This window comes from Clinocottus analis, unplaced genomic scaffold (assembly GCF_023055335.1).
Source record: "Clinocottus analis isolate CAN_PGR_092001 unplaced genomic scaffold, fCliAna1.0.p SCAF_41, whole genome shotgun sequence".
NCBI lineage: Eukaryota > Metazoa > Chordata > Actinopteri > Perciformes > Cottidae > Clinocottus > Clinocottus analis.
The window spans coordinates 392,420-406,449 of record NW_027176165.1 but is presented as its reverse complement, the minus strand read 5'-3'; the positions used below and the strand labels follow the sequence as shown (position 1 = coordinate 406,449).

The following is a 14,030-nucleotide window of genomic DNA, read 5'->3' as shown; positions in this document are numbered from 1 at the left end:
ATTTTCAATTTCAAGAAAATGCTTCTCAGTTTTAAAGCCTGTTGTCTTTTGGGAAAGAGTTTGTGCAACGTTCTCAAAGTGATATTTTCAAGAGTTTTCACTAACAGCACTAAAGTTGTCGTTGGGGACAATATGGACTCCAGACCCAGCAGGTTTAGTCTTTTACACCAACGCTGCTGGAGGATCACCATGCATCTGTTTGTATATTTCGCTGCCGTGCTGAAGGCACACCAACCCGCTACGAGCGTCACCACATCAAGTCAGACGAGCTCCGAGCCGGCAAAGAAAATAAGTCTAAAGTCCAACCCGAGTCCAAGTGTTGAATCTGCCCGACACGGTTTGACATGAAAACCTGTGCAGAAGAAAATCCGACACAGCAGCATGCCTTTTCTATCTAAAAGTGTGTTTTGGTTGCATTTTGTACATGTATTGCTGAAGAGAGGAAAGTGTTTGACATTCAACTAAACCAACTGCAGTGACGTGCATCTTCACCGCTCGTCCGCTGGGCTCATGACACGGTACTGACTGAGCACGCAGTGAGGGAGACTTCATTTAAAGAGAGCCTCTCTGTTTCAGGTCTAAATCACTGCATTCTTGTGCTTGAAAACAATCTGTCTGCTCATCTCGTCAACCAGATGAATTGAAAGGGGAATTTAGAATGAATTAGCAGATCAATTCTGTCATTATTTCTGCCTGTATTCAGCACGTTGGTTTACAAATCAATACGTCCAACTGAAGACTGCACCCCATCAAGAGTTGCATCCTCAGAGACACGAGGCAGTTTCCACTTTCATTAGGTGAGAGATAAATGTCTGAAAACAACAGAGAACATGAATCCAACCTGCCGGCCTGCTCTCCTTCCTGTTCCGTGAAAGTCCTGGCCATCCCAGCATGCACCTGTCCTGACCAGCAGCCCACAGGTCCAGCGGCTCCAGCACAACATCACGACTTCCCTCAGAACCACAATAGAGGTCTCAGGATCCAGGTCGTCCCTCGCGGGCCTCTGGAGCTCCCACTCCCCTCCCACAGATTGGACGCCCCCCTGCCGCCGCTCTGCTCTGCATATTTGCTCTACCAGCTGTGTCAACAACGCAAGGAGCAACACTAGAACAAATTAACTTGTGCTGGGGGTAAAAAAAAGGGGTTTCCAGAAACTCCAGCAGTCAGTCCAGGTCTGTCAAAGGTGAAGTGAAACCTCAGAGTAATAATGCCCAAGCACCACCACAACAACAACAACAACAACAACAACAACACTGCAACTCTGTGGTGTTCAGACGCTTCAGCACCGTCAAACAGAAATAAAGATGAGATGAGGCCATGGCTTCAAAGGGACTTCACTGGTTGTTTGCATGCACAGAGACATAATCAGTGGTGACCTTTGCCAGGTGACCTGACCTCACCTGTGGGCGGAGAGCTTTTGACAGTGTGCCAACCAGGATGACGCACGTTAAGTGTTTGCAGGCAGTTTGGCAACAATGCTGCTAAAGACCAACGATGGTGAATCCAACCTAAACACATTGATCTCCAGATGTGTGTCATGTGTGTCAGTAGAAACCTGCAGCCAGTGTTCAGTGTCCAGATGGAAACACCAACGTGAAACCAGAGAGACGGTAAACAGCTGCAAGTCTCCAGATGATCAGCGCTGTTCTCCTGGTTCATGAACACGGCGTCAGACACCAGGACAGAGACGACGAGGTTTCACTTTAGTCCCTAAAACACAGTCCAGTGGTCAGCAAGTCCTTTAACAGAGAGAATAAATCCTGAAGAGCAACTTATAACAACAAACCACCTGACTTTTATGTTTCCCCCTCCGCAGACAAATAGTCGCCCTGGTTACTGCTGCACTGGGAAATTAACCCCACGAGAGAGAGAGTCCCAGCAACGGGCAAGACAGAGGAAGCTTCCAGTTCACAGCTGTGGAGCCGGTCTGCCTGCCTCCAAGGGGCCCCGGGTTCATCCCCTGCCTCTAAGGGGCCCTGGGTTCATCCCCTGCCTCCAACGGGCCCTGGGTTCATCCCCTGCCTCCAAGGGGCCCCGGGTTCATCCCCTGCCTCTAAGGGGCCCTGGGTTCATCCCCTGCCTCTAAGGGGCCCTGGGTTCATCCCCTGCCTCTAAGGGGCCCTGGGTTCATCCCCTGCCTCTAAGGGGCCCTGGGTTCATCCCCTGCCTCTAAGGGGCCCTGGGTTCATCCCCTGCCTCTAAGGGGCCCTGGGTTCATCCCCTGCCTCTAAGGGGCCCCGGGTTCATCCCCTGCCTCTAAGGGGCCCCGGGTTCATCCCCTGCCTCTAAGGGGCCCTGGGTTCATCCGCTGCCTCCAAGGGGCCCTGGGTTCATCCCCTGCCTCTAAAGGGCCCCGGGTTCATCCCCTGCCTCTAAGGGGCCCTGGGTTCATCCCCTGCCTCTAAGGGGCCCCGGGTTCATCCCCTGCCTCTAAGGGGCCATGGGTTCATCCCCTGCCTCTAAGGGGCCCTGGGTTCATCCCCTGCCTCTAAGGGGCCCTGGGTTCATCCCCTGCCTCTAAGGGGCCCTGGGTTCATCCCCTGCCTCTAAGGGGCCCTGGGTTCATCCCCTGCCTCTAAGGGGCCCCGGGTTCATCCCCTGCCTCTAAAGGGCCCCGGGTTCATCCCCTGCCTCTAAGGGGCCCTGGGTTCATCCCCTGCCTCTAAGGGGCCCTGGGTTCATCCCCTGCCTGTAAGGGGCCCTGGGTTCATCCCCTGCCTCTAAGGGGCCCTGGGTTCATCCCCTGCCTCTAAGGGGCCCTGGGTTCATCCCCTGCCTCTAAGGGGCCCTGGGTTCATCCCCTGCCTCTAAGGGGCCCTGGGTTCATCCCCTGCCTCTCAGGTACTTTTTAGCTTTTTTTAGCTACTTCCACTGCTGCTTCTATTATCTGTCGAGAAAAATAAATAAATGAACAACAAAGTATAACACACCGATAATGATGATCTGGTAATAACATCAGTTATATAAAAATACTTATTGGCATGGCCAGGTAAAAAACTAAATCTACATTATTAAAGGTGCAAGATCTGAGATTTTTGGATTAATTCTGATTGACTCTCACTGGCTCTCAACATGGCGAGGGTAACGTAACGGTAAACCAGGCGCAGTTCCTGGAGGTGAAATTCAGCGAGCTGTTCCTGCTGTAAACACACCTCCACCCTTCAGCCATTGTTCCCCTCCAGACAGTCTATTGTCTGGTGGGGGAGTCTCTGCCGCCTCGTGTCTCCTGCTCCTCTGACCCTTTCTAGACTCCAGACCAACAGCTTGCTTCCCTGTGGACTCGGGTGCCTGCAGCTGAACCAGCGACTGAGATCGGCATCGTGATCTTCTGCGTCGGCTTCAGGGACCGAGTGGGAGCGAAGAGCGGTGCGACCGCTTCAAGGAACATCTGCACACTTGTTGCAGTGAAATACAGAAACAAACCTGAACATTCAACTGTTGAGAATTAGTTTCTACAATAAAACCCACTTGTTTACACTTGTTTGTGGAAAACTGTCTTGATGTGCATGCTTTGTTAGAAATACTTCCTCTGAGAATCAACGCGCTATCAACTGGTCTGCAGACACGCTTTCATTTCCTTGAGAGGTTTGACAGCTCGACCACACACAACAAGCGCTCAGACCTCTGCTGCATTGCTTCTCCAGAGTTGTTCTCGTGCCATTCCTTCCTTCCCGATAAGGAAATACCGGTGTGCTCTTGTTGTAAACATGAGTTTATGTCTCAATCTCATTTAGCACATTACGGTCTGTTAGAGTCAAACAGACCATAAAGCAGGGGACGCTTTAGGGCGGGGCTACGTCACTCCTCGGTCCAAATATGGTCACTTCCTGTTCACTGGTTGCAAAATAGACAAAATGGCGAAATCTGTAATCCAAGATGGCGACGGCAAAGTTGAGACTTCAAACAAGTGTGTTTACAGCCTGTTTCACTTTAATAATGAACAAACCAATACTTCAATGCCTGGAGTTTATGTCTAACAACAGGACCAGAGAGAGAGAGAGAGAGAGAGAGAGAGAGAGAGAGAGCGAGAGACTTCCTGACCCCGGAGGAAGAATCCAGGCCACATGAATCACAATCAGGTGGTGCAACCGAAAGACACCGGCTCACATCGACGCCACAGCAGACCTACAAATCTAATTAAATATTATTGCTTGAGCACATTTCATACGACAACATGACACCTGGTGCTCTCCTAAAGAAAAAGAAAACTCGCTAATCACACAGATGGAATAAAACAGGATGTTTTAACAGCATCGGTATACACTGCAGCATGAACAACCTGCTTAACGTGAACGAGGGAACCTCCAAAAAAGAAAAGACAGCCCGAGTCCTGACGGCCATGTCGTGGAAGATTAGAAGATTAGCTAAAAAGATATTTTGGGGTGAAAACAACGACATTTTTTGTATTCAATTGCTGAACACAGAGCTATAAAAAACGTTTTGGTCCTCCAAACCAAAGAGAAAATGTTTTTGCTCATTGTTAAAATCTGGAAACTAAATATAATTTTTAATGGCATGTGTACGTAAAATTGCTCAGCGAGAACTCAAGAACAGAATCATTAATTATATAAAACTGCAAAAAGATTCAAACGGCTGTACAATTAATCTAAAGGCCGTCTAACTCTCAATATGGCCTTCTGCAATATTTGTTAAATTTGTGCCAAAACCTTGAGCTGCAGCAGAGATGTCCCAGCCTCAACATCGGACTCGACAGATGTTTTTCAATAAAAACGAGAACAACGATGTAAAAACATCAGTCAAAATTGTTCAGCACTAAAAACAATATGAACAGATAGAAGTAAATAAAAACCACATCGGCCTCATAAAAGAGACTACGGCGCTCCAGGTTTAATGCCAGCAATAATCAATTGCTGATCAAATCAATCACCATCAACAACATCACATCTGTTGTTGTTGTTTACAGACTCAGCATTCGTTAACGAGCTGAAACACATTCATGAGGCCATGTGGGATTATTACAGACACGCCCAAACAAGTCAGAATATCAGAGGGCACACACACACAAACACTCACACACACACACACACACACACACACACACAAACACACACACACACACACACACACACACACACACACACACACACAAAGCGCAATTTGTTTTTCTCTTTCGTTGTGAACAACAAATAAGTGAAATAGAACATATCGTCCCATGTGGAGCAAACAACCTCAGGTGATAGATTAACAAACTGACAGCCAGAAACAAACCCAGGTAAAACATCACCGTCATCATCATCGTCATCATCATCGTCATCATCATCTGACAGAAAACTGAGAAGTTTCTGAGTGAGTCACTTCAAGTGAGTCATGTGACGTCTGCTCTGATTGGCTGTTAATTGGTCTGAGAAAAACCCAATTATACAGAGGAACCAGCTTCTGGATCGGACCAGAAAATAATCCAGTGAACCACGCAAACAACAAATCACACACACACACACACACACACACACACACACACACACACACACACACACACACATATATTAGGGCTGGCCAAGTTAACGTGATATTAACGCGTTAACTTTTCAATCGATTAACAGCTTTACTTGTTTGATCATGCGTTAACAGCGGTTTCTTTTTTGGGGGGCTTTTACTTTGAAGGCGATTAATCTTGGTGCACTCGCTGCTTCCGTAGCCTCACCGGACGATTGGCGGACTTGAGCCTGACGTGAAAGCTCATATTGTTCTGTAGTTTCTGTTCTCAGCTGCTGCGAGTCGCTGAGTCGCCTCTCAAAGCTTCTCAGGGCTCAGTCTACCAGCAGCTCACGCTGTCAGCTGTCCTCCACACCTCCACCTCCGTTAACAGACCTCAGAGCTCCTGTTCAACACAGACTGGACTTTTACCAACGAGGAAGAAAAACTGACCTGAAGACATGAAAAGCACTTATTGCTTTTGTAGAAAGTGAATCAACTGCTGGTCTTTAACATCTTTAAGGTAAGAAACAGACTGAACATGGACCAAAGAAGGAGTGGTTTGTCCCTCACAGGGACCCTTACTACTGAACATGGACCAAAGAAGGAGTGGTTTGTCCCTCACAGGGACCCTTACTACTGAACATGGACCAAAGAAGGAGTGGTTTGTCCCTCACAGGGACCCTTACTACTGAACATGGACCAAAGAAGGAGTGGTTTGTCCCTCACAGGGACCCTTACTACTGAACATGGACCAAAGAAGGAGTGGTTTGTCCCTCACAGGGACCCTTACTACTGAACATGGACCAAAGAAGGAGTGGTTTGTCCCTCACAGGGACCCTTACTACTGAACATGGACCAAAGAAGGAGTGGTTTGTCCCTCATAGGGACCCTTACTACTGAACATGGACCAAAGAAGGAGTGGTTTGTCCCTCACAGGGACCCTTACTACTGAACAGTACCTGTTCATAAAACAGATGTATAAACTATAAATGTATGGATGTTAACTTGTTGTTGCTCCAGAGTGCTGTTATATTGTTCTGATAACATTACTTTAAAATAAAAGCTGCAATACACTAGTTTTTACTTCATTATTGAATTTGACGCATAATGAGATTAATCACAGAAAAATCAGTTAATTTTTTGTAATTTTGCCCAGCCCTTATATATATATATATATATATATATATATATATATATATATATATATATATATATATATATATATATACACATATATATATATACATACACACACACACACACACACAGACCCACACACATACATACACACACACACACACACACACACAGACAGACAGACCCACACACATACATACACACACACACACACACACACACACACACACACACACACACACACACACACACAGACCCACACACATACATACCCACACACACACACACACACACACACACACACACAGACCCACACACATACATACACACACACACACACACACACACATACATACACACACACACAAACACCCCCCCCACACACACACACACACACACACACACACTTGTGAAGGAGTCTTCCTACAAGCATCTGGATATTAAGGTGATTTGTATTCTAATTATAAAGTATGGTTTCGTCTGTTAAAACTTACTATCTTTTTTTGTGATGGAATGATGCACTGATCCAGCTACACACTCACGGACCGACGCACACACACATGTACACGCACACACACACACGAATACTTAAATGTACTCTGCAGTATGAGTGCAATGAAGCAGACTCACAGACAGAAATGGGAACACACATGCAATCCCAAGTTAATGCTCTCTTTCCTACCCTCCCCACACACACACACACACACACACACACACACACACACACACACACACACACAGACACACACACACACAGCTCTGCGGTGTGGTCGGTGGCGCTCACCAGGTCGTCCAGGATGGTGACGGGGAAATCGAACATGCACATCTTGACGGGCTGAGCGAGCGCTCTGTGCAGGCTGAACAGGGACTTGGCTTCCATGCTGGACCCTGAACGCACCGCGCGGCGGCCGCTCGCAAACCAACATGCAGAAATATAAATGAAAAAAAGAAAAACAGAAGTCCTCGAGCCGTCTGCTCGGTGCTCGACGACTGAGAGGAATCCGTCTGAGAGGTGGGAAAAACAACAGAGGAATCCCTCCACCTCCTTCCTCCTCCTCTTCCCAGCCACCAACAAACCCTGCACTCCCCTCTTTTGCCTCCCTCTTCCTCCTCCTCCCCCTCTTCCCTCCTCCCCCTCCTCCTCCTCCCCTCACAAGGAAGCGTCTTAACCGTCAGCAGCTGCTCTCTCGTCTCTCCGTCCTCTTTCTGGAAGGTATTGCCCAACGAGCTCAGTGTGTCTGTCGTTACAGGACAAGAAAATACAGAAAAGCAGCCAGGTACAAAGAGAGAGAGAGAGAGAGAGAGAGAGAGAGAGAGAGAGAGAGAGAGAGAGAGAAGGAGAGAGGTGTCGGCTCTGCTGCTTTATTATGCTGCAGCATGAATCAAAGAGAGCCAGACTGTCTGTGTGAGCCATTAAAGATGAAGCAAAAGGGGGAGACTGCTTCTGAGGCTGATGCATGAATCAGCTCTCATTACTGACGGCTCTGAACGTGGAACCAGGCGCGCTGGCTGCCGACCAGCCCCTCGTCTGGAAAAACAATCTTTTGTGGATAATCTGTTGGACGAACATCTACTGAGGGCCTCTCTGTTGTTGAACATTTGATGGTGTTTAGAAAGCCGACGCTGTGTTGTTTCTGCACCCATCAATCATGTTCAGATAGATGGTTGATGATGAAATGCTGCACTTTGTTTGGTGGCAAATGCTAACTCACGTTCAGTCACGCTGCTTTTGATTTACTGAGAAACGACCTGTTGAGAGGTGCAATGTGCAGCAGCTGGCACAGAAGTGAAGTTCAGCTGCAGACGTCCAGACGAGCGAGCGCCGAACATGAAACCAGGCGACCTGGAGACTCGTGACCTCCTGGGTTCAGAGGGAGAGGAACCCGCCAGGCAACAGGCTCACCAAGAGAACAGCCAGCGCAGAGAACCACCAGTTAGCACCAGGTCACCAGTTAGCACCAGGTCACCAGTTAGCACCACGTCACCGGTTAGCACCAGGTCACTAGTTAACACCAGGTCACCAGTTAGCACCAGGTCACTAGTTAACACCAGGTCACCAGTTAGCACCAGGTCACTAGTTAACACCAGGTCACTAGTTAGCACCAGGTCACTAGTTAACACCAGGTCACCAGTTAGCACCAGGTCACTAGTTAACACCAGGTCACTATATAACACCAGGTCACCAGTTAGCACCAGGTCACCAGGTAACACCAGGTCACTAGTTAACACCAGGTCACCAGTTAGCACCAGGTCACTAGTTAACACCAGGTCACTATATAACACCAGGTCACCAGTTAACACCAGGTCACCAGTTAGCACCAGGTCACCAGGTAACACCAGGTCACTAGTTAACACCAGGTCACTATATAACACCAGGTCACCAGTTAGCACCAGGTCACTAGTTAACACCAGGTCACCAGTTAGCACCAGGTCACTAGTTAGCACCAGGTCACCAGTTAGCACCAGGTCACCAGTTAACACCAGGTCACTAGTTAACACCAGGTCACCAGTTAATACCAGGTCACCAGGTAACACCAGGTCACCAGTTAACACCAGGTCACTAGTTAGCACCAGGTCACCAGTTAGCACCAGGTCACTAGTTAGCACCAGGTCACCAGTTAACACCAGGTCACTAGTTAACACCAGGTCACCAGTTAACACCAGGTCACTATTAACACCAGGTCACCAGTTAACACCAGGTCACTAGTTAACACCAGGTCACCAGTTAACACCAGGTCACGATTAACACCAGGTCACCAGTTAACACCAGGTCACTAGTTAACACCAGGTCACCAGTTAACACCAGGTCACTATTAACACCAGGTCACTATTAACACCAGGTCACCAGTTAACACCAGGTCACTATTAACACCAGGTCACCAGTTAACACCAGGTCACCAGTTAGCACCAGGTCACTAGTTAGCACCAGGTCACCAGTTAGCACCAGGTCACCAGTTAACACCAGGTCACTAGTTAACACCAGGTCACTAGTTAGCACCAGGTCACCAGTTAACACCAGGTCACTAGTTAACACCAGGTCACTATTAACACCAGGTCACCAGTTAACACCAGGTCACTAGTTAACACCAGGTCACCAGTTAACACCAGGTCACTATTAACACCAGGTCACCAGTTAACACCAGGTCACTAGTTAACACCAGGTCACCAGTTAACACCAGGTCACTAGTTAACACCAGGTCACCAGGTAACACCAGGTCACCAGTTAACACCAGGTCACTAGTTAGCACCAGGTCACTAGTTAACACCAGGTCACCAGTTAGCACCAGGTCACTAGTTAGCACCAGGTCACCAGTTAGCACCAGGTCACCAGTTAACACCAGGTCACTAGTTAACACCAGGTCACTAGTTAGCACCAGGTCACCAGTTAACACCAGGTCACTAGTTAACACCAGGTCACCGGTTAGCACCAGGTCACCGGTTAACACCAGGTCACCAGTTAACACCAGGTCACCAATTAGCACCAGGTCACCAGTTAACACCAGGTCACTAGTTAGCACCAGGTCACCGGGCAACACGTCACTAGTTAGCACCAGGTCACCGGATACATGTCCTGAGTTAACACGTCAATAGTTAACACAAGGTCCTGAGTTAACATGTCACTAGTTAACATGTCACTAGTTAACACGTCACTAGTTAACACGTCACCGGTTAGGCTGAAACACTGCATCGATGGCTACAAAGCTGACTGCTGGACTGTATTTGAAATGAATAAATGTAAATAATATTCCTATATTTGGACAGTGAATTCTGCTCCACCAGACAAAGTGTTCTCCTCATATCTGGAAAGTCAAGGTGTTTTTAGCTTGTGTTCTCTGGGGTTAAGGTCCTTACGGCTTGATAGACACTTACATACGTCCTCCTTGTTTACAAACAAAGTCATTGTGGTCTTCATCAAATGTCTCTTTTTAAATAACATACTTTCACATTTTTGCGCTTTGGGGATGTTATCAAGTACCGTTAAGTCAAAGGTGAAGTCACATGTCATTGGTGTCATTCTTATTGGAGACAGTTCTCTGTTGCGTATGAGGACCAGCATGCGTTTGCGCACGAGCACGGTGTGCACGAGCACGGTGCGCACGAGCATGCGTTTGTGCACGAGCACGGTGTGCACGAGCATGCGTTTGTGCACGAGCAACGTGTGCACGAGCACGGTGCGCACGAGCATGCGTTTGTGAGACACGGAAACAAAACAAAGAAGGTGCTGGCTCTGCAAAAACAATGTGTTAAAATATTTTCAAAATGGGTTTTAAAATATTTAATGACCAAGGAAAAAATGAATCAGCTGAACACAAAATTACAGCAAAACCTTGAATGTCCGTGGACCAAAGTGATAATATTATCCACAATAATATATGAGCTACCTTTAAGGTACACAAGCTACATCTTCCACAGATGACTTTACTAAAAGACAAAGAGCTTTAGGGTTACGGCTCTTAAGGTATTTAGGACACTGGTTCTCAAATGGAGGAACAATATATATACATACATACATATATATATATATATATATATATATATATATATATATATATATATATATATATATATATATATATATATTGTTCTCACCGTGAGGACCGGGTGTCTGAAGCAGTAAATGTTAAAGCTGTCACGATGAGTCACTGATGGTGGATGTGAAAACGTTGCTTTAAAAGGGAAGAAGTCTCACTTCTGAGAGCTGAGGAGACGTCATTTATTAACTGCTTGATGAGTTTATAAGTTTACGGTTATTTTTGTAGCTCAAAACAGACCAAAAAAAGATGATTTGTGCAGATATGAGGAAAGAAGACTGTATAAGAACAAGTAGGAAACGTTCTACTGATGCTCTCTTTCCACGAGTCAGTGTAATATGTTCATCACCTAAGTTGCACTGTCACCTGTTGGTGGACACCTAGTTGCTAATAATACATTTGATTAGTTGCTACACGGTACTCGGTGGCGGTGCACAGCGGCGTGTGCCAGGAGTTGGGACTTGGTGTTCCTTCAGAGGGTGAACGTCCTCACACAACCCTCAAAACAAACCCCTTTGTAATCATCTTCATGGCCCGCCAGCTGGAGGGCAACCGGCTGAACCGGAGCGTGCACGCTTTGCATACGTTACGCGGCCCAAAGCCGGCCGAAGCGGACCCAGAAGGTATGAATTGTCCTGGGAGCGTGTGAACAATACGTCCTGCTCTGCAGCCGCTCGTAACGCGACCTTCACTCCAAAGAGGAGTCGTGACGAGCTGTTCCTCTGCTGAGGGCTTCCCTCATCCACAGTCCATCACAAACACACTTCCCTCCGACTGAAAGCCCAGGCAGCCTCCTGCAAACTCTCAACGCACATTTCTAGTCGACCGTCTCGTCGGTATGTAGGTCACACGGCTTCTACCGCAAAGGGATGAAACCTTGATCGAAAGGAAGTAAGTTTGCTTTGAACTGCAAAAACAAAATGAGTTCAGAGCTGTGAAAATGTGTTTTTTGGTTTCTTTATCTCAGCGATTGCACAACTCCCGTCGCTCTGACTCCGCTTATGTTTCACCCTCGTGCAAATGTACCAGACGTCCAGGGTTTGAAGTCACGTTGCTGTGTCTTAGGGGAGAAAACGCTGTGAGATACAGAGCACAGCGATGCTGTGAGAGAGAGCAAACAGAGCCTCCTTCTAAAGCTTCCCTCTCTCGCACTCGCCTGCTAATATTTGCATTTTCTCAGGACAGTCGGCCTCATTATTTTAAGTGCGCTGCTGGCTCCCAGTCCGTGCTGGTGTAGTCTCGGGGAATCCAAACAGGGGCAACAAAGGCAGAATTCACCCCCCCCTCCCCCCTCCTCACCCATTCACATGCAAATGAAGCTCAACGTCGTGATTTTAAAAAAAAGTGCACAGGGGCGAGTGAAGATGAAGTGCAGTTGCAGTGAAGGAAGAAGACGAAGGAGACGAAGAGGAGGAGGAGAGTGCAGCTGAGGGCCTGAAACACCGCTGGGAACTGCTTCCACATGCAGAGGCCGTCCCACGGCTGAATACTGTAGGAGAGCGTCGTCATGGAAACAGAGAGGCAATGCCGTCTCTTCATATGAGAGCGACTCTCACCCCTCCACTGCTCCTCCTCCTCCTCCTCCTCCTCCTCCTCCTCCCTTCCCTCGTCTGCAGACACCCGGCCAGGACAGGCTTCCTGCGGCCGGACAAAGACAGGACGGGCGGTTCTGGTCCCGAGAGGTTCTTTTCATCGTCGGTGACACGAGAACCGGCGGTGCCACTCAAGGTGGAAGCACTCGAATGAGAAACTTGAATGTTCTCCAAGTAGTGTGTTTTTTTGGGGCTCACTTTGCAAACAGCCACCTTCAGGATTCATCTGATAACCCGCCGAGCATCACCCATGAGGACAACATCCTTCATGACACAAAGGGATTATGACTTCAACTGTGACTTTAATCACTGAGTTTTTTCCTGATACATTCATGACTTTACACTAAAGTTTCTTCATGGTGAATTTGGGAGTTTTTCTCAGAGAATATCCGAGTTTCTTTCAGGGAATATTACCCCTCTCCCCCGACTCTGTAATTAATGAAGTCACTTTTCTACAATGGCCGTAAAACAGTGTTGGTGTCCACTACACCGTCAGGACAACAGGTGACTCACAACAACAAGACAGGATGTAGATCCTAGTGTCAGTATGACGACTATCCGTAAACAGATTTAAAATGTCTTCGGTCACAGATTCGTGTCAAGAACGCTTCACAAACCCAACAGAGTTGAAAGAAGTCAGAAGGAGCAGCAGCCAGACTTTCATGTTTCTGGCTTTATTCTCTACTTCACTCAGCATGTGCAGACCTGCAAATGATTACAGTGTCTATACACACACACACACACACACACACACACACACACACACACACACACACACACAAATAGTCAGCATTCGAGGAAAAACTAATCAGAGCTGAAGAAAAATCTGAAACAATCAGCAACAGGTCAAAATATTACGCCGCTCCTGCTTTTTGCAACACAGTTGGTGCATTCCTCCACGGGACAACTGATGCTTTTGACAAGAGATTTTCAAGGACAGGCCCTCCTTCCACACACACATCGCTAATGCTTTTGAACATAAAAAGAGCCCTGAGGACCAACAAACTGGAGAAAGATTGTCACACTCCATCAGACAAAGAGGTCCGATATGTTGGGACTGAAGTGGAGCTGCAGGAACAGAGACGTTTCTGGGCCAACAAAAGAAAAGAAAGAGCTTACAGCTTTATCTGCATTTCCTTCAATAGTACGAGGAAAGAAAGGGGAAATAAATGGTTTAAAAGAGGATAAACATCAATAATACCAGCGAGAGGAAACAGGATTTAGGTGGAGAAAAGAAGAAAAGGTTGTTTACTGTGAAATACAATGTTGTTGAGGGTTGAATCGCTGCTTTAAACAAAGACCTTTGACAGCGATTCATCATGTTTCTGGCAGA

The 14,030-nt window shown here is 47.3% G+C and overlaps 1 protein-coding gene across 2 annotated transcripts in view; it reads right to left on the bottom strand.

Moving 5' to 3' along the window:
* LOC137801448 (ral guanine nucleotide dissociation stimulator-like) overlaps window positions 1-14,030 on the bottom strand; it is a 46,551-nt gene that overhangs the window by 29,365 nt on the left and 3,156 nt on the right. Inside the window, exon 1 of one of the 2 annotated variants that reach the window (XM_068598883.1) lies at window positions 7,358-7,597. The exons of the other annotated variant lie outside the window; for it this stretch is intronic. Within the exon in view, the coding sequence (XP_068454984.1) occupies window positions 7,358-7,453 (96 nt within the window). The 5' untranslated portion in view covers window positions 7,454-7,597. Of the gene's footprint in view, window positions 1-7,357; window positions 7,598-14,030 lie in introns of those variants that run through there. 2 annotated transcript variants of the gene reach the window in all.